This window comes from Struthio camelus, chromosome 11, assembly GCF_040807025.1.
Source record: "Struthio camelus isolate bStrCam1 chromosome 11, bStrCam1.hap1, whole genome shotgun sequence".
NCBI lineage: Eukaryota > Metazoa > Chordata > Aves > Struthioniformes > Struthionidae > Struthio > Struthio camelus.
This window is the reverse complement of record NC_090952.1, coordinates 21,011,671-21,034,076: the sequence shown is the minus strand read 5'-3', so window position 1 is coordinate 21,034,076 and position 22,406 is coordinate 21,011,671. Positions and strand designations below refer to the sequence as shown.

Genomic DNA, 22,406 nt, shown 5'->3' with positions numbered 1-22,406 from the left:
AAAGTTGAATAAACAAATAAGCTTCAGGACACTTAATCTCTTCATCAGGCAAACACCACAGCTTGGACATGTTGGATGAAGCATGCTTTTCTAGTTAATGTTGCATTAACTACTTCTGAATGCTTTCTCAACTTTTCTGGTCAATCACTCCCTAAAATAATGAAGCAGCAAAAAAAGTGATCATGAGTGTATTATGTGATACCTGCTATCTAAAAATAAGGTTGTATTTATAAAAATTATGACTTTTTCAAAACATTTGAGTGAAAAACAAGGACCACGTAGATTCAATTCAGTAGTAATTAAAAGTCAAAAACAGAAGATCCCAGGTGCATAAAAGAACCAAAGATGTGAGACAGTCTCCCCAGTGACCCTCATTTATCATTCTGAATTTTTCTTTTTCCTTTGAATTTTCTGTTTTTTTGATGTAGAATCCCTAGAACATGGCTCAGAGCAATGGACTGACATCTGCAGCTTGCTCCTAACTCATGGTGCAGCCTTGTTATCACAGCTTTCCTCAGCAGAAGGGTAATTCACTGTTATCCAACAGAGAACAGTGAGGATGCACATAAACAGCACACTGGTAAAGAAATCTCTTTATATACAACCCATAGAAAAATATAACAAAACTGAACAGGTGAAAAAGGACAACTTAGAAGAGACAGGGTAGGTATAATGTTTCTAATGGAAAGCGTGTGGCAAGAGAAAGGGGTCTAGTTAGAAGACACAAGTTACAGATCAGGATGGAGTGGGTAGGAACCTACAGTAAAAAAGAGGAACGTCTATAGAATGCCTTAAATCAAGATCATTAGGCATAATTTTCTCAATTGCTTTGCTAACATTTTAAATAGCTAAGTGAATGGACTTTTATGGACATCCTAGTCATCTTTACTTGTCTTTATTGCCTCTATCTTGCTTGCTTTCATCCTGCGCTTTCCTTGGACAAGTTTCAAATAATCTCCTTGCACAAAATTTAACTGCTTTCACACTTGAATTGGCATTATTTGTGTGAGAGAAGAAAAATGAAACATTTATTTGGTATATCAGTCGCTCCCTGCTATGCTTTTGCTCACTGCCTTTTCAAAAGTAGAGAAAAAGCAGACAGATAACTCAATTGTTCTAGCATTCCTTCCTTCTGAGAGAGCAGAAGACCTTTGCGTTTTTGGGCTGGGAAGTATCACTGTCATTTCATCATATTGTTTCAGTCACTTTCTGCCCTGTGACAAAGAAGGCATAAAGTATTCCTCCAGTGCTTTTAGAGTTATATATTACACCTCAATCAAGCCTCCTCCTCATTGTTCTAAAACGATGTATTTTGGGAACTTTATGCCATTTATTAAAAAATAAAAAGCCTAAAGGTTTTCCAAAAAAGTGACTGTCCTTTTACTTCCCTAACTCCTCTACAAAAATCTCATTAGGTCCAATTATGTTCCCTGAATCCAGACAAATCAAAAGGCACTTTTGAAGACAAATTATGCTCAGAACAGAGCTTTTTAACAGAAAGCTAGTTTTACTCTTTCAAGTGACCACTATTTCTGTCTATAACACATTTGACAGTGCATAACACCATAAGAATCTAACAAGGGCAAACCTAGCTCCTGTGAAGTTACAGATATATTCTAACCACACTACAGAGGTGATCATCAGCACCATAATCTTACGGACTGACAAATCGAAGAGAAAATTGGAATTAATTTGCCTACAGACTAATCAGGTCTTTGAGAGACAAGAAGAGGAAAAAGAAGAAAAGTCTTCCAAGTCCTACTCTAGTATTCTGTATCATACAGGCAACTACTAGCTTGTGTTAGGGCAATTCATGTAAAATTGATACTTTCATTCAGAAACTGGATCTAGTCATTGTAATATCTGTTATCCCTACTTTGGGGATAAATCTATGTATTGAACACAAGTAAAAGTAACAGAGTACAATCTTAAATCTAAATTCTGACATGAATGCGTGCATATTCCACAGCAGTTTCATAAATTTGTATGTGTAGGTATATATGTGTATAAAAAAAAATTAACTCTTTCAGTCAACTACAGTTTTCCATACAGTAGTATAAGTTAATCGAAAATGTCAGTGCCACTGAGTTAATGAATAGTTTATGAACTCTTAGAAATACACCTTCTTTGTTAGTGATGAAGAACACTGTAGGTTCAATCAACATACAAGATTTGCATACAAGACACACAAGGCAGTCAGATAAAATACTTGGTTTGGCACAGAAATGCTTTTTGGTCTTAGCTGCATGCCATTATTCCTTCTAGAAAAAACAAAAGTATATGTACTTACAGAGATTTTTGGATTGTTAATGATCAACAAATAAATGGTAACATTCTGCAGAACCTGCAATAACTCTAACCAAAATAATTTAAACCTATAATTTTTCTTTCCAATCTATTTGATAAAAATATAACTTTCCTGTTAATTACTGCACTAATACTTACGACAATTCCAAATTGTTCTGGCTCGCAAAGATCACTATATTCATCCTTTAATTGGGCTAAAGCATTGAGCTCTTTCTGTTCAGGAAGATTCTTTACGAGGCTCTAATAAAAACAAACAAAAAAAAATTAGAAGCTTAATTCATGTAGGTACCTTCAACAATAAACAAACATCAAATCACCAATCATTTAATACAGACATCAGCACCTCTGTTACAGTCTCTAATTTGAGGAATGACCGCAAGTTTTATACAACAGCTCTTAGACACTGTCAAACACAGCGTCTACAATCTTTTCTTTTGTCCTCATGATTGTATTTTGCTCATTATGTATTAACCAAGGAACAACTGGTCTGTACAAAGCAGGACATGACTGCCTGAAGAGAGAAAAACAAATCAACAAACAAACAAAACAAACAGCATAAGACGTTATTCGCAACAGCAGTGCAAAAGTTTCACTTGAAATCACCTTACACAAAAAATGAATGCCATCTCAAAATTATACAGAATCTCTGGATTGTAAATGTAACACTCACCTCTTTTGATAACATAATTCAGCAAGAAGTAAAACTTGCTCCAAATCTCATCTATGACCCCTAAAAACTTTTGCAACATATGATTTAACTTTCAAAAACAATTATGCCTCAGGTATAGAACTATTTTTATTAAAACAGAGTATTCTTTGGCTTTAAAGGCTATTCAGTAGACGTGTAGCTTGTGTGTACTTAAATTTCAAAATATTTAAGTTTGTTAGTTTCAAAAAAAAAAAAAAGATACTTCAGGGAAAAAAATAAACCTATGTATCTACATTCAAGCAAGTAAATGAAAGCAAATAGTCCTTTCTCGTTCAAAAAAAGTTCATGAATCTTAGGAACAAAGAAAGAGACTGAAGGGAATTAAAGAAGTGTTAGGCTGATAAGAGTATACTACAGCTGATATTAAGGTCTGTGGTAGCACAAGGACTTCAAATGATGTCACAGCATCAAAGGAAGCTTAAGACATCTTCTGCACCTCTGTATCGTCCCCACAGATCAGAATGAATTCTCAGCATGCAGACAGGTATCTACTCCAGATATCATAATCTTGATGCAACTTGGGACATAATCTTTATGTAACTAGTGAGTTCCAAAATCACAATCTAGATGATTAAATAAAGTAAAAACAAAAGGAGATCTACCCCAAGTAAATGCTGACTATGCTTAAAGCAAACATTCTACAATTTTATGTATATATATAAAATCATAAATTTATTGGATAACTATTGGGTTTTTTTAATGTCTGAGGCCCCTGCCAGCTCCTCCTTAAAGAAGTCAAGCCATCAGCAACGTAACTAAAGAAAACTCTAATTAACTGCTGTCCACAATCAATACCTCCTCCTTACAGGTTGTTACTGGTTGATCATTTGAAAAAAAATTCACTCCACTAACATTCTCCACCATGCCAATATTTAAGTCTTTTGCAGTTTGGTTTAGACTTGTAAAATATCAGTTTCTAATACTGGTAAATGATTTTAACATGAAGCTCTGTTCACCTCACCTAATTTCATATAATGTATGAAAAATAACCATATTCGTAAGTTAACATATGCTGGAATTCCAAAAAAAAAAAAACTCTGCTGTGTCAGTTCACCATTTCAGCTAGAAGAATACCATTTAGCATGATCATAATACAAAATAAAACCAAGTAGTACTTGATATCACATTGCATTGTTACAACAATTGTTTTCCACATCATTACATTTATTCTGCAAAATACAAAGTTCAATTTTTCCTTCTAATTGCATACCCAAAGGTTAGTTAAGTGAAAATATGAAGAAAAGTCTTTCATTCTTGCCAAAAATAATTTTTTGTTTCTGTCTTCTGCCCTTAGCAAATCCATGCTGACTCCTCCTCAATGTCTCTTCTCCATCACAAATTTGAAAATTCCTAAAGGATGTGTATCCAAGGTATTGAACTCAGGCTGATTGGCCTATAACTCTCAGGGCCTAAATGAAGATTTTAACTATAGATAAATGATCAGTGCAGTGATTAAAAATATATATGTGTGTGTATATTTGTGCATGTGTGCATATATATGCATATATATACGCACATTGTTAACCACGTAACAGGAAAAAGCACTGCACTATCACTTAAAAAAAAGAGAGTTATGGTCCAGCTTTGTCTTACTTCTAGAGCAGTCTGATCTCATTATATTCTGCTTCTGGACCATCCTTGTAGAGCACCTTTCCAGGCTGTTTTCATGCCAGTTACAATCCTCCGCACTAAACACTGGCAGATGTCAGAAATATCTATACCTATACCTATATCCAAACGTTTATTTTGATTAATTCTACTGAATAATTAAAAATGAAGCTAGAGTATTCAGTGATCAAATATTCCACTCCTTGCCAGTTCTTTAAGAAACACATTTTGGAGAGTGATATTTTAGAATAACGTATTTATGATAATGATGCAGGTCTAAATAAAAATAGGGTAAATAAAAAAGGTTTATATGAAAATAAAAAGTAGTAGAAAACTAAGGCTGACAATAAGAGGCTGATAGAAAGGTAGGTTTATGCTTCTTGGAAGAAATATATACTCAGAGAACATTAAAGTACATTGCAGAAACTCAGATGACAACTTTTCAGGTCCTCAAACTTGTATATGAAAAAAGCTATTGAAGGAGATACAAGAATCTCTGCATTCACTAACAAAGATTAAAAAATATGATGGAGTACTAGACAGTTAACAGTAAAGAATATATGTTAAATATGATGGATCGTATGGATAAATCCTATCCATAATGTCGTCAGCACTAAAACTGGTTAAAAATTGATGTTGTAAAAATCCTTGCACTGCAATTTTTAAGGGCATTTTTAAAAAAAATTTCAACGACTCTTAAGAGTAACCAGAAAATCCAGAGTCATAATTTGAACAAAAATAAGTACGTACATGAATTCAAACCTGAACGTTCACTAAAATGACTAGCAGACTACCTTCGCTATTATACTGTGAAATACCAGGATAATGACACCATTAAAGTTTGAAGATGTGCAAAATGCATGTTCACAACTGGTTGACTCAGTCCCAATTTCTCCACACCCCAATTAACAGCTTAGAACTAAGGTTCTTGGAGAAGATGACTATAAGAAAAACATATTACTAAATTCAAATGATAATACAGCATGCTTAGTTGTGTATTGTTTCCCTACTGCTGTCAAGTGAGCCGCTCCATCTAGCGTCTGGGACATGACGATCAGCTGAAAGCCCACTGTCACAACGCTCTGAATTCTGCCAAACGTGATGTTTGGCAAGTAGCTGTTTATAAGAACTTATTCTCTCAGAGAGAATTGACAATATGTTTTCCTAGAATATATTTCTCGAGGAAAAAAAATAGTGGCCTACAGCCTACCATGTATTCAACCTGATTAAAATTCCAATTAATTTTAGTAAGCATTACAAGACAAACTTGAAAAGCAGCAAGAAACAAGGCCTTCAGAAGCCTACCTGAAAGAAACAGCACTTCTCAATATGCTCAGTCGTGCTATACACATTTAGCCTTCACCACCAGATACTTAGAGAGACTTACAGACATACTTAGAGACCTACTGATACTTAGAGAGAACAAAGCAGTTTTTGCACATGCATTTCTATAAAGTTCAAGTTTTACTAAGTATGAAAGCAAGTAAGGTTTGCTTTGTAAAAGTTCTCCAATTAGTCTGAAAAATGTTTAACTGGTAAATGAGGTAGTACCTCACACATAGTTGGAAGACTAGAATAAAATACATTAGAAGAGATTGAACATCAAACAGAGGATACAGCCCATTTCTGTCAATATGTCCCTACAAGTATTTTTAGAAACATGGAAGGAAATTCTTCCAGTATATCAGCTAAATCTACCTGCTATTAGAGGCCTTTCAGAAATGGATCAACCTCCAAAGAAAACTTATTATTTCCAGCTCCAATTCCCTCCACTGGAATACCAAGCCAAAGCCTTGCTCTATCAAGGGTTATGAACAGCTCAGTTTCTAAAATGATCATGAATTTATCATGAGGCCGTCCATGCGTTCTGTTGTTAACATTGCCTTTTACTTAAGTGATTTCATTTTCCTCCTTGATGCCTATCTACCTCTCTCTTCTCCTGGTAGTTATAATGAAGTTATATCCCCTCTTAGCTATTTATACTGCTAACCTAATCAAGCCAATCTTTTCTAGCTTCCTTTTTAAACTGTGTTTCTCCATCCCCCAATCAGCTTAAGTAGTTTTTAAGTTCAGCTTCTACATTTCAAACTCACTTTTGAGAAATGTAAGACATTATCTAAAATACTCTGCACAAGTGCGTTACTCAAAAACATAATAATTATCCTCTCTCCTGGAAATACTTCACCTGACACACCTTACAATCACATTTGCTTTTTTTATGGCTGCATCACAGTGGTAGTTATACTCATCCTGTTGGAGACAGACTCACTGTTACTCCTCCTCAATCATTTCTGATTCATAAGCAACCATTACAAATTAGCTTCCAGTATTTTACAATTACATTTTAAGATCACGACTTTACATTTTGACCTAATATATTACACACTATTTCTATTAATCCAGACCTCAAGATAACTCTGCATTTACTGTAAGTAAAGTAATTACACTAATGTTAAGCTATTCTGCATTTTTGAGGTATCTGAGGGTTTTTTTCCTGTTGACATTTGATTTTATTAATCTTGTAGACTTATCCAATATCCTTGACCATAACTGTAAACTCAGACTTCCTACTTCTTTCTAGGTATTTCCTATCCTGTGCAGAAGGCTTTTGTAAGAAAAATAGATTCTCTGCAGTTACAGGTAATATTTTTATCATGTAAATGCATATTAGAAGTACTTGGTATGTAACTTTAGAGCCCATATTCAAAACTAAGGCATTTCGTGCTGACATGGCCTGAAGCAGGACACCATACTGAAATACATCAAATAAGGACAGACAGGAAATAAATTATGATAAATAAAGAACTTTCAAAAATATTAGCAGAAAGTACGCAAAAAATAACAACAACAACATCAAGTATGGCCCAAAATTAAATAGAGGTGAGAATTTTCGATGCCCCATGTATGTTTTCAAGCATGTTGCATTAGGTGGTAGAAGTTTCAGAATATGTAACCATGAAAAAGGATCCTGTAGGTACTGCTGTGACCCTACTGGGCTCGCTACTGAGGTCTACGAGAAAATGACAGCCCTTCCTTAAACATGTCAACAAAACAAAGCTCCAGAGATGTAGGAGGGCTCTTCTGACACAGAAAAATTGCAGAGGAAGGATAAGTGAATTTAATTTGATAAAATTATTTTATACTGTATATTGTGTAACATAGTGGAGCCAATTTTGTTAAAACACACCCATGTTTGAAAAAGTTATGAACTGCATAGCCTAACTGTGAAAAGATCAGGCAACTGAATCTTATCTAGTTTTCCTGGAATGAAAAAAAAAAAAAAAAAAAAAAAAAAAAAAGCCTGGATCAAGACAAGAGGAAGGAATTCATAAAGAAAACTGGGGGAGCAGGGGAGAGCAGGAAAAACATTATTGGGGGACACAGCACACATGCAGGGGACAGGGAAGGAGGAAAGGGCAAATAGGGGCCTGGTATCTTAGCTAAAAAAGCATCCGTTAGTGGAGTCGGGATGAGTCGATAGTCATGACACCATGAATCTGCATATATTAAAATAAACCAATTCAACACCAATATCATAGCTATACTGCTGTGCTATTCCTGCATACGCTTTTTGTCTTGAGTGCTTACGAGCTGCTCTCTATCACTTCCTAGAGATCATTAGGTGGTTTGTATTTTCCTCTCTTTGGCTAAGAGATTTTGGCCTCAAAACATGACAAAGCCAGCCTGGAAGCAGACTTGATTCACTGATATTTTTGTTTGGGTTGAAGAAGTATCCCTAAAGATAGTAGTTTCATCTTCAAGTAGTTTCATCTATCACTAGTAAAGAGCTGAGATTTTTCAGTGAAAAGTCTGGTGAAACTTCACTATGCACCAGCCTCAACTGGGATGAATGTTTGGTTGACTTAGAAGCTCAAAAAACTAGAATTATGATCATGAGTTTCCTTTTGAAAAGGAAACTTCATGAAGTGACAAACTCTGCAATGAATCGGCTTCTGTTAACAGCCTCTTTTAAAGACGCAGTTTTACTGCTATATCTCATCATATGCAAAAGTAGAAGGGAAATAAACAAAACAGTAAACACACTACGCTATTTTACTCTTGAATTCTCATTCTTTCACAGCATTTTCATGTGGCAAACAAACTATCAGCAAAACCAGTGACATTTTCACATACCTGAATTAAGGACTCACTCAGCTTCTCTTCATCAATCTCTAAAATTATACTTTTTATTTCTTCGTAAGGCATACGAAAAGATCCCAAAAATATTGCTAAAATTCAATAACACATAATAAGAATTAAAAATATCAAAAAGATTCATATAAGAACACAAACGTAATTTCTACCAGCCCATTCTTCATTCAAATTAAGATGATAAACAATGAAAAATTTTCCTATATAAAATAATCTGTAGATGAAGTGCACTATTTCAGTCCAAATTGTAATGAAAACATGTAAGGAGTAAAACCACAACAGCAGTAGTAACCATTCAGAGAGCCTCAGTTGCTCCCTAGCAGTATTTCTTAACTGTATGAATAAAGTCCTATTTTTACAAACGGAAAAAATATCTACATTATTACTTAAAACTAGATTTATGCAGTCATTAGAAGACTTTAGCTATTATCTTTGCTTTCATAACCACATGTACATATATGAAATGAATTTGCAACTGTTTGAATGATATTTACATAGAATTCTAGGAAAATTTCAGGTCCAAAGGCTAATAAAAATTTGGGAAAAGACAAAACAATACCCTAAGCCCTCTCCCATTTTTGATGGTAACTGAGCTTATCCAAGAAAGAATGCATGTTACACATTATTAAAAGAAGGAATTATCAAAGCAATTTGATCTCAGTTTGCTGACTCAGATTGCTGGCAATTTGACTCAGACTGCAATTGCTGATTGCTCAGATTTGATTTCAATAGAGCCCAATTCAGTATGCCACAAAGCATCCCTAACAGATTAGATTAGCATACCATTTTCATGATGTACATTCAGCCCAACTACTAAGGCTGATTTTCCTGTATCCATATTTTCAACATTTGGTTTGAAATTTTATAACACTTGTGTCACAGCACATTTTCAGCTATGGAAAATGTGCTCGTGGACATGGCAATAAACAATGCATAGATTTGGTTTTACACTTCATTTGTCCTGGATGTAGACAGACCACTGGCATTTTACGGTATTTCCAATTCAAATAAAAGAATCAACTTCTGTCAATGACTGATTTGCCTACATAATTAAAGAGAGAATGATCAAGTTTAAAATAATAGGCAAAGCTATTTTCTTCAATGTTATAGTCACAGAACATAACGGAGAAAATGCTAACCAGAATTCATTAGAGCTCTCTCCACCCTGTAACGTTTACAGGTGATAATTACATCATATACTTAAAAAAACACACAATTTAAATATCACTGAATGCTATAGCTTTCCTTATAGTTTATGGTAGTAGCATTTGCACCTATCTTCTACTTCATAGTACTTTTCTCATTAGAAATCTCTCTCTCATAACTAATCGATCTCATCAGTCTCTCTAAATTTAAAATTATACCATCTTTGCTTGGCCAAGAAATTAGAATTTTTCACGTTACATTCTAAATACTTTCCCCAAGATGTATAATGAATTCATATTATATATATGCAAACCGTTTTTGACTCAAGTTCACTTTTGCCAGTTTCTTTTATAAAATTATTCTTTATTCCTCTGCCTCCTAGGAGGAGGCATATATTTTTGCTTCCTAGCACCTACGCTTATTTTCACTGAAGAATTAAATGCAACAGAATTTTCAGAGATTTTTCAACTAAAAGTAGCTCTTGCAGTCTGAATATAATAAACAAGGTTTCCAGATATTGATATGAAAAAGGCATTTCACTGCTTTCATACTCCATGAAGATTTGGAGGAAGCTTTTAGTTTTCAAACTCTCACATTTTACTATTTCCCATTCCCCAAAATCAAGCATTACGACGTTAGATTTACCCTTCTCGTTCACATAATTTGCAAATCCTTAAGTAAAAAACAAAACGCTATTTCTTGTCTGAATAAGAGCTTAGTAGAAGCTAATGTAATTGCTGTTACTACCCAACTTCATCTGTTCATTGAATTATTTTAGTAGTGTTTTTTTGTTTTTTCTCCCAAAAATAATCTTGTTGCCGAAAATAAATGCATCTTAAACAATTAGAATTGCATGAACCCAAATGCATCTGAAATGACTGAATTAGTCGTTGATAGGAAAAACCGGTAACATTACAGAATTTACTAAGGGAACCTCTCTTAATGACACAACAGCAACCTCCAAGAACCAGTTTGTCAGGAGCCAAAGACTCCATTGAGACATCCCTAAGAAAAAAGAGATGGATCACATCAGAACAAAATGTATTCTTGAATTAACAATCTCTTCAGCAAATTTTTCAAGTATGTGCTGTAAGCCCACTTCGGCATAAAGAGGCTGCATTTCTAACAGTAATTCTTCCTAAGTATTAACATCGAAATCTTCACAAGGCTACCAACTGCTCTCAGGATGCATGAGAATACTCATGCTGCCTTCCCATAACGTGAAGCTTCAAGAACTGCACCAAATTTTCTGTATAAAAAAGCAGAAACTTTTGGCTGGAGTTTAGCAACACAGTGGTAAAAGCACACAGTTGACCAGGAAAGTCAACACCCTATACCAGATTAAGGGCAATTATTTTTCTTGGGAAGCGGGGTGGGAAGTAGTTTCACATACCAGCAAAGAAGAAAGAAAAGATTTAACAAAGAATACTTTTGCGTGGAGTGTTAATTACATATTTACCTAATAAATACATTTAACAGTACTTACATAAGTTTTGTGCAGTCTTTCCATCCAAAATTCTTAATTCTTTAATCCTTTTCTTCGGCTGAACTGTTTTCTTTTCTTCCGTTTCTTCTAGTGTCCTTTTAGCTGTAAAGTATGTATTTATTAAATTCACTATTACAACTGTTAAACGTATTAATAGTATCTTAGCCAGAAAACCAGAATAACGCATCTCTAAGAATCAGTTCAAGGCAAGACAAATCCATCTCCACAGAGTACCTTAAAATATTCAAAGAAACAAAAAAACAACTTAATAATACCAGAAGAAACAGGAAACGAGAACTGTCATAAAACAATGACAATTTCCCAAGCACTACAAAATATGTTTATATACTTTTAACTGGCAAGTTTTTTTTCCCCTTCAGCTCCAGTATATTCCAAGCACCTGTAAAAACACAGTCTACATCGATTTAGTGTTAGCTCAAAGGATACAAACGCCTTCCATTGAAATATTAAAGTTTTAAAAGTTTTTGATCCAAAACTGATGAATCATCTGAGATTTACCATATCACACAAAGGAAGATTTCTTAAAAATATACAGTTTTCTTCTACTAATTATTTATGCTGCTGCTAATAAAGAACAAAATCAAACACAAAATACTGTCTATTTAAATTGATAATTTCTAAAGTGACAAGAATCACTAGTCTATATTCAGTACTTAAAATAATATGAAAAGTAATGTAGTATTGAAACATTTTAAATATTTGCTGATTTTTTGCATAATTTAACATAATAATTTTCATAAAATTTTCTTAAGGATCAGTTAAATTAAACCCATTAGCAAGGATTTAAGCATTACAGAACATGTTTCATACTGAAGGAGCAGAAATGTTACATGCTTAACATTAAATTTGATGAACATCTTAAGTCATCAAAAAGCTTGATGAAAGTAAAATTATGAGGAGGTTTTCAGAAGACCAACTATGCCTTTTTCCTCAGAGCATTTTTTTTTTTTTTGCTAAACTGATTTCTTTAGTACAGAGTTCATTACAGACATCTGCTAGGAAAAGATATTTATTTCTAGCGTGAAGAATAACTCCAAAACCCAGCTTAAACCTCTTCCAACCTCCCCCTCCAAAACACACACAAAAAAAAAACCCAGGAAACAAACAAAAATAGGGTTTTTTCCCCTACATACATTACCACTAAGGAGACATCTAGCATAAAATAGTTCTGCTTGGTTTACACCTCTTGAATAATTAGTTTACCTTGGACATTTTCATGACAGCATTAAGTAAGCTAGTCCAAGATATCTCCATCATCACCAGTTACCTCAAACAAAGCTAAGCAAAAATTCCATTTCAACAATGATGCAATGCTTGCTCTCCCCCGGTCCCTGACTTTTTTCCTGTAAGCCTAAGAAGTATGACCAGATGCTTTATATTTGAAACAGCGTAGAGCTACACATCAGCTTTATAGTAATCTCATATATACAGCTAATTCTTTAGTTCCCATCGGCACAGAACCTTTAACTGATGAGCTACAGTTTAAAATCCTGAACTAACGCTCCATGAAATCATCGTCAAGCCCCTTTCACAAATCATTTTAAATTAAAAACAGAGAAATTAAAACAGGCCCTCATCAGAAAAAAAAAAACAGATGTGAGAAATAAGTTAACTTTTGTCCCTTATGAGTGGTAGCGTCACAAAGTTGAAAAGTCTAAATTCGGGGCTGTTGAGACAGACGTGAGAAATGATTCAAGAAGATGAGTAACCTATTCCAAGCTTCTCCGGTTTAAGGAGGAATTCCTTCAGGAATTCCATATATGATTAGGTCTTTAAAGAAATAGGGTAAACAGCACACATCCTAGCAACCCACTCACGGAGTAAGATACTTGTCATGTTAGTTGTGAACACTGAAGACAGGCTTGTTCTACAACCAGCTAAGACAAGAATTCATAAAATCAGTGCTAATCTTTTCAGTCTTGTGGCTTGCAAAATTTCAATAGAGGTCATAAACATTTATTAGGGAATAAAGCAAAAACCCAACAGAAACGTAAATTAAGGATTGCTTAGCAGAAGATTGAAGAATTTTATAATTCTCAGCATTTCCAAGCGCTATCTCAGAGCTCAATGACAGAACCCAATCCATTACAGCTTTACCTACAACAGGATAAGAGACCCTAGTTTAGTTTCACGACAGTCTCCAACACTGTGTAAAAATCAACTCTGTGTAAAAACAAGCTCCAAGAATTCTCCAGGATAAACCTAGATCTGGGGTGAAAAACTAGTTTACTAGTTCACATGTTACCCTAAAAATGTAACAATGGCTAAGAAATGCAAGCCTCTCATAGGAGGCTGATTGCCAGGAAACTCCTGTTTTTTAAAGAGAGATACTGTTAACTAAATGAGCCACTAAATTAGCGTTAAGTAAATGAGCACCCTGTATTTGTGTGTGTGTATATATATATATATAAAAATATATTTAAAATAAAATAAAATACATTTTGCAAAGGCACATTTTGACAAAGGAATACTAGGTAGGATTAATAGAAATTTCCCCCCCTCCTCAAGCTTTATTTTGTAATAACTGTGACCTCTAAATGACCTAACACACACAGAGAACAGACTTTCAAGAACACTGCAGACCGACTGACAGCTGTCAACATTCCTGTGAGTAGTAAGTGAAGGGGTTCTCAACAATAGGATATACACAGAGAGGACTAACAGACACTGATTTGAGCACTACTTTTATCAAATGTTACCCTACGCAGAAGTAAATTTACAGGGGTAATTTGTGTACATTTATTTGACCAGCCACAACAAGTGAGTGAAACAGCTTTGTTAGCAATAGTTCAAGGGCAAAGGTGCTGTATGAGCACAACTCAGAACATGTATCAAGTTACTCAACTGCTACAGTATCAAAAAAGGAAAAGTGTTTTGGGGGCTTTTGTTTTTAAACAGACTATTTTAGACACACGAGATGGGACAAGTTAGAACTCACATCCGTACCTTCTGCCCATATAGTGCAAACAACCATTTTTTTCCACTGCTGTCCCTCAACTGTTTCTAGACTGCGCTCTCTTCAGTATTGCGAAAGTAATAACCACATTTAGAACACAAAAGATCACATGTTCAAGGCTTTTATAATGCAGAATGGCTACATATACCTGCTTAAGCCTGAAGAGTCATAATATAATCACTTACAAATCATCCATTTTATAAATGCTTCATTTCGAGGTTAGACTAAGACTTCTCCACTGGGAGAAGGCCTAGGAAGATGTCATTTTCAAAAGTTCTAATCTATTCAAGCATAGACTTTAAGGACTAAGTTAGCTTTATGCCAGTTCACAAAAGACACGAAGAGAAATGCTCAGACGCTCATGTGACTGCATCAAAGTCACAATCCAGCATCAGCACCAGCCTTATTTACCAGTCATAGGCAGAAACAGACATTATACTGCTAGAAACCCTTTGACATTGTTTGACAGTACCTTAAGCACCTTCAGAATGCTATCAAAAGCCATAGCCTTCCCTTTTCTGTTACCGGCACTTTCTCCCTCGATCATTGGTCCACTTCAGCAGTGTTTTAATCATAACAGCTCATGGATTATGGAGTTCTTAAGTTAAAGCATCTCTATTACTTCATGCAGAAGTCGCAGTTCAGTGCAGTGATTTTTCACGATCGCAGCAATTTGATAATGTCACTGGCTTATCTCTTTATCCAATATCTGCTCGTTTTCAAGCTGACAACCTTGAAGGCAGTACCTAAGGCTAAAGTCAGTCATACCCAGGTTTCCAAAACAAAGACGGCCACCTTTTAGAAAACAAGGAGTAGCCAAGGGGATCTTTCCTTATTTCCTCACCGCAACAGTTAACCGAGCAACAGGACCCTGAAAGAAACAGGGCAGCTCTCCGAGTTAACGTTCTATTCTTACCTTTTTGTCTCCTGATCAAGCAGGAAAATCCTTGACAAGAAAACACTCTTCAGAATTCAAAAAGGCTGTGCTTGAAGCTTTATTCCCCAGCGTCCATTTCCCACCCAGCTCTCTGCTGAGCTGGCCTCACCTCTCAGTGCAACTGCTTAAGTTTCTCTCTCTGATTTGAAACACATGGCCAGTTTTTTTTTTGCCGCCTGTATGTCAGGGTTGACCAATAGCCTTCCAAATTCACCAGTCACTTGTTTTCCTTCCCAGACATAACCGCAAATTAAGCTGGCAGTTCTCCCATTGCCTTACAAGCACTGCAATGTGAGCAGAACCCTCCAACAGGTGAGTGAGCCTGTCCAGGTCATCTAGCAACACACTTGCACTCTAGCAACAATGATGAATGTCTCCTTCCCAAGTTCTCCTTCGGAGAGTCCAAAACTAAAGAAAGCTGCATACCACGTTCAGACTCACAAGGGCCTGCCAAGCTGTCCTCTTTCATTTCAGGCCACCGTGCCTGCGGTAACTGACAGCATTAACGCACCGTTCTTTTTGTTGATACAAAATATGTTTAAATCTCCTACTCTACATCTGTTTTTCTTGTTGAAAGTTTATATAAATCTTTCTTCTTAAAAAAAGAATGGTATTATCTGTTGTTTAAAAGCTGTTCCCCCACCCCCATCTGAGAAGAGGAAAGAAGCCTTTTTAAAAACAATTATCAATCATCAAAATAACACAGCACCCACTAATGAATCATTACCTCATACTAGTTATACCTCTAGAATGCTTTGGTTTTACTTTTCTTTGCTGCCTAATCCTGGGGACAGGAGAGGGAAAGGGGATAAAAAGAGATACGAGGAAGTCAAAGCGGGGAAAGTAGTCTGAGAACATGCAGAGGCCTCTTTAAAGACAACAAAATATGGACCTAAATTCCACGTTAAGTAACCAACATTTTGTTTTATTTAGAATTGAATACTGTTTTGTTAGCAACAACATATTTGTTTACCAAAGCTGAAGGAAAAAAACTGATGTAACATGATGTAAGGGATTGTTTTCTACTCCAGTCTTAGTTATGCAATGCATGTGCAGCTTAAATGTTTACCTTCATTGATACCTTCAGCTGTGAATTAATATATCCCACAGAAAGACACTGCTTGAAACCTGTTCAGCCTCTAAAGAAACAAACAATGACGCTATTCAAAGAGTTACAGAGGTTTAAAATACTTTAAACAAGACTAATGATCACTGTGGCAAAGCAAATGCACAAACATGTTGAAATATTACAGAAACTTTAATTAAAGTCTACCATCAGTACTTGGTACTTTTGTACCAAAAAAAAAAAAAAAAAAAAAACCTGTTAGCACACATGGCTTTTGAAAATTAACGGTTGCAAAATAACTAATAAAATTGAACACCTGTTCATTAATTCAGTTACTAAACGGCATTAAAAATTATCACAATAAGATTTTTAGAAATATAAAAAATTTTATCTAATACTATTGGAGCTGTTAAAGTATTTTACTCTAAGCCAAAACATTTAGTTCATATTAACAGCCTACCCCCTTTTTCTTTTTTAAACCTAAGCAGTTTCAGTGCTGAATAATTTTATTAAACTATTAACAGTAACAACTGTGAGTCATGAATAAGATAAGTATCCAAACGAAAGGGAGACAAAAAAGGACTAAATGAAGTTGTTATACTATTTATCCTCTCATTGCTATGTCGTATCTTCTCATTATTTTTATTTTTTAAATAATTTCTGCCTTTTCGTTATAGAAACATACGTCTTCTTGTTTTGAAGAAAAGGAGTACTCACTTTGCTAAAAACAAGCTACGTGTACATTATTTTCTAGAGCTGGGAAAAGCAGAGATTTAGGTGAACTTCAGTGCATCTGAACCTGAGCCTTAATCTCCAATTTATAGCTAGTCTGTACCCAGAGTGAACAAAAACCCTTATACTGTCATAGCAAATGAATGAGTAATTTCAGCTTATTTCCATCTGGCAGGCGGGTTACCAATTGCATTCACTGGTATTTTGCAGCAAAAGTCATTATATAAAAGAAATGAATTGACTACTTATTCCCCAAGTTGGCCTTGAAAGAAGATCCATGGATAAAGAGCTGCAAATCTAGGGGAAACAGTATTTTTGAAGTGCAGATACAGTTTTAGAGAATGTAAAAATATACATACAGGAGTACTCTTGAACAACTGAAACTATTAATTAAACAGACATGATCACTCCTTGGGAAGGGAAAAAAAAAAAAGGATAAGCTGATATGAGTCAGTGGAAAATAAGGGGTAATAAATAACAAGCTACAAATGCCAAGTAAATGGGATCCTAATATGTACGTTAGCAGATCAGAAGATGAGATATTCTGCAGCTTAAGAATTCAGTCACACTGCAGCATAATACAACTCCTTAAAGGCGGGCTAAGTTGATTATATTGAGAAGCCACCAATAGTTTTCTATTTCCAGCAGTGTCAGCAAGAACATGTTATTTTTACAGGCACCCAAGTACAAAAAGGGAGGAAATGGGGGAAAGTACACATAGTATAGCCTCAAGCGTGCACTCATCATCTTTCCCCACTGATTCACCAATGCTAAGTCTTTCTGTTCCTCTAACCTCATAATTTCCAGTTTCACATGGATTAGTGCAGCAGTTAGCATGAGTTTGGCCTAGGCAGCATAGCCGGTAGCTTAAGCCTGTGAGCATTCACCAACTTCGTTTTAGTGAAGTAGACAAAATATGACCCTCCTCTTGTTCCAAACAAGAAAATGAACCTTGAATAGCTGTTGCGTGCTCAAGGAAATAGCCAAACTACACAAACCTCCTGCTCATCGAGTGCGGACGTGTCCAGAAGCATCCAGAACAGGCAGACTGCGAGCAATGACGACAGCGAATGAGAAAAACACAGCACGAGTTGAACGGACTAATCCCCAAGCAGGTGTCCTCAAGCCCACCCTGTATCTAAAAAAACTAAGGGATAGTCTATGGATCCCAGAGAAGGGGGGATGGCAAGGGACCCCATGAGCCTGCACCCAGCCTATGCCTATAGCACAGCTGCAACCGCCACACCAGCCCCCTGACTTCTCTCCTGGATGGCACCGTCTCTCCCACGGAGCAGGAAAGTCCCGTAATTCATAAATTGCATATATCCGTGACTAAAGTGTTTTGGTATCGAAATTCATTTAGTCTCCACACTGTCATTTGGTCTTAACCTGTGACAATTAGCAAACCGTTTCCCCAAATATCCGGAGAAAAATGCAGGATCTCATGCTAGCCGCAGCCTGCCAGTGAAGTCAGCAGCTGCGTGAACTCACGTTTATTCCCAATACTACCTGGCATTTCTCTGTTTATCTACATTACTCAGCTATCAGTTCCTGAAGTTAAATTAATTAAGTGCTCCTGCTGTCACTCTGTCCTTTCTGCAATCATAACAGCTAAATATCTGATAAGATTTTTTTTAAAAAAATAAAATGTTATTACAGAGAAAATGAGCAATTGATATGAAAGTGGATCTTTCTTTGAGCTCTAAAGAAAGATTAAAAAATAAAAATCTGGCAGGAGAAAAGAGCAGGGAACATCTCTTGCAATCTTGTGTGTTTTTTTCCCTAATTAATGTAATCAAGCAGAAGGAAGGGACATCAACCCAACAGATTCTGTTCTACAGAAGGAAAAAGTCATGACCGAGTTTTACAAACGAGTTGTGTCAAAAAACAGCAAGGGAACTATATTCTTATTGTTTGCTCTTATAACACCATCAACTGCTACTGTATTTGACTGTCACATTTAATGAATAAATTAAAATGCCTCCTGTTCTATTAATACTACCATAAAATAGTTGCAACACTGTATAACATTCAAGCGCAATTTGGAAAACTGCATCACGAACTCATGCAGTTAAGTCATACAATTAAATCGTACTTAGTTAACTGACCCATATTACAGTGGTTTCCATCTTTCTATCAACAGCTTGAAATGAAGTAAATGTTTAGACTATACAAACTTTAAAGTAAAATATTGCCTCTTTCTATTTACCCTGCCAAAGACCAATAGAGAAGATAATGATTTTACTGTTAAGTAATGAATTACTTAACAATTATAAAACATAAATGGTCACAGAAATGCATGCAATTATTCCTTCTGAATGTTAGAAATCAAACAGTAAGCAAACAATTACACTGAAAATATCCTTAAAGGCTGTATTTACTGTTTGGTAAAACATGCTGCAAGAAACTGGAATAGAAGTCAGCAGTCTCTTCCACTGAGTCTTCTCTCACCTTCCCTCCATCAAGCCTCAAGACTGCCTGCCCCATTTCTCCCTCTGTCACTGCTGCTCTTCACATACCTATCCCTGCATCTGTGACACTTCACATGAACAGAGTGCCTTTGGCTATGAAGAGGCACTTTTCCTTGATGGTTTTTGCCAGGCATTGAGATATTAGATGTCTTCACTGCCAATACATTAGGGCTGGACTAATGATTAAAAAGATTAGTCAATGCATTTTTAAAGTAAAAAATATATTGACTTTTTATGTGGGTCAGAGAAGACATTTACCTACGAAAATAAAACGCTGCTATGACAGTAAGTCTAATTCAGACGGCTGCATGTCCCAGTTATGTTATTCTCGGAGATCAGGCTATCACCATCACCAAGCTGCCAGACAGAATATAGAAAATACGGGTAGGTATCGTAACTGTTGCATCTGCTATCTGTGGAACTTCCAGAAGTAAAAGTAAAGGACCAAGACTCAGATCAAAAAATATATATATTAGTAAAAAAAAGTGCTGAAAAAGTGCAGTCACATTTCACCAAGCTTATCATATACTAATAAAGGCAAATTAGTTTAAGTCTATTAGGCAAAAATCTTTTAAATGAATGCTTCCGCTATTGTACCTCTTGTTTAGGCCTGTAAACAGCACATCTTTCCAGACAGAAACACTTACATAAACCACATTTTTCAACGGAATTCTAAAAATAATGAAGCAAAAAAAAAAAAAAACAACCAACCAAAAGAGGATAATCCCTTTCTACAGTCAAGTTAAATAGGCATTAGCTCTTAATGGAATAGATTAAAAATGAAGTGCTTAGTATATTCACCGCCCCTCGCTTTACTGTGTCATTTGACATTAAAATCCCCAGCTGAATTTTTTAAAACTAAGTAATACACACATTCCTAAATGCGTATTTTAGGTATCCTTCCCCTTTTTACATACTTCTCTAAGCTGTAAATAGATATGTATGAAAAAAGTTTCACTTCAATAAATTAAGAACCCAGAATCCTCTATTTGTTTTGAGTCCAAGATCTACAGCAGCTTTTAAAAGTATCCTGGTATATCCTAGTGTTCTGCCCTAGACGGTGAAATAGCGTTTCATTTCTGTTGATTGAGCACTTGGTCTAATTTTAAGTAAAAAGAATTCTATTCTAATACTAATTTAGAGCATAGAAGTCAATTACTAGGCCTGAGAAACGGATGCAATTATCAATATCAATAATATTATTGGCAATTAACTGATATATATTGTTTTATTAAGCTGGCAGAACAGGATGCTTTCATAGCCATTGGATCCAGAGCCTAATTTCTGAGAGAAGAATCATTAAAAATTATCTTTCTAACAAGATCCTAGTATGTACATTTTCATTCATTTCCATAATAACACACCCTAAGAATTTTACTCTATATCACAACTTTGATAATTAATAAAATATAAACTCTTACGCTCATTGATAAAATACTGAGAAATTAGTCTTTCCTAAACAAAAACGTTTGAGGATGTGGCCTCATGGTGGACAGTACCAAACAGATTTAACTAGCTGCAGGTCATGTATGATAGCATCAGTTTGCTAAGAAGCATAACTTTCAACTTGGTCATATATGGGTACATAGATTTTTTTGGTAACATTCCAGTGATAAGAATGCAGCCTATTACCGCCTTTAGATAAAAATTACTTTCAGTTTTAAGCAGATATATTTGAGGACAGTGATTTGTTTGGAACAGGAACTGCCACAATGCACATTGTCACAAAGTATATGCAGCATGGAAGGTACAATGCAATCATTCTAACTTAAGGTCATCACAAGACAGTTTCAATACAATGTTAGAGAGAAATGTTTTAGTTATACAAATTTACCAGTCTGTATAACAAACAATAATTAAGACGTTTGATGTTTTCACACTAGAATAACCAAAACCATAAGATGTCTCAAAATCTATTGTGTAGATCACAGAATGGCCAAGGTTGCAAGGGACCTCTGGAGGTAATCTAATCCAACCCCTTGCTCAAGCAGGGTCATCCACAGCACTTTGCACAGGATCATGTCCAGGCGGGCTTTGAATATCTCCAGGGAAGGAGACTCCACAACCTCTCTGGGCAACCTGTTTCAGTGCTCAGATCAACTCACACTTATTAGTTAAGAACTACAATTAATGATGTATTTACTATTTGTCTTTCGTGTATGATGTACGGTTTTGGTCTTCCCATCTCAAAGAGTGCAGTACATTTAGAAAGGCCATGATAAGAATGATTGAAGTAAAAGCACTGTTTCCACAGAAGGAGTTACCAGGAAAGCCTGCATTTTTTGGATACTTCGAGAGAAGAAAGCATGGAGGAGAGGAAAGAAGAGAGAAGGTATGACAGTGGCCTTTGAAAGCACATGGCAAGTGAATAAAAATTAATTATTAACGAAACTTCTAATGAGAAAAAAGGAGGCTACAAAGCAGAAAGCCTAGCAAGTGACAGATTTGAAACACAGTGGAAAACTACGCACGTTTGTTTGAAATGTGAAGATGATCAATGCCACATGTTATGAATGCTACAAGATTACATGAGTTCATTGAAGAAAAATCCACTGAAGATCTTACTATGCATAAAGATGTGACCTTTGGCTCAGAAAACTAAATTGCTGGAAGATAGGAAACATCACTACATTCAATTGATTCTATTTACATAGATAGAGAGATAGACATTTTATATATACTAAATATTATATATTTACCTTTTCCTTACACCTCTGCCTAAGCATGCGCTTTCAGTCACCTGTAGAAGCCAAAACACCAGGCTCAGCAGGCCTGAAGACAACTCTGTATGCCTACTATCCTGTACTAGATCTAC

General features: G+C 35.5%; 1 protein-coding gene across 10 annotated transcripts in view; it reads right to left on the bottom strand.

Annotated features, from left to right (window-relative positions):
- DIAPH2 (diaphanous related formin 2) overlaps positions 1 to 22,406 on the bottom strand; it is a 280,711-nt gene that overhangs the window by 169,566 nt on the left and 88,739 nt on the right. For all 10 annotated transcript variants that reach the window (XR_011143401.1, XR_011143400.1, XR_011143402.1 and 7 more), the window contains 3 exons: positions 11,409 to 11,510; positions 8,759 to 8,853; positions 2,446 to 2,547 (listed from right to left, as the gene is read on the bottom strand). Coding sequence is in view for 4 of the 10 variants with exons in the window: in XM_068956705.1 (XP_068812806.1) it covers positions 2,446 to 2,547; positions 8,759 to 8,853; positions 11,409 to 11,510 (299 nt within the window). In the remaining 6 variants the exon portion in view is untranslated. The remainder of the gene's footprint in view (positions 1 to 2,445; positions 2,548 to 8,758; positions 8,854 to 11,408; positions 11,511 to 22,406) is intronic.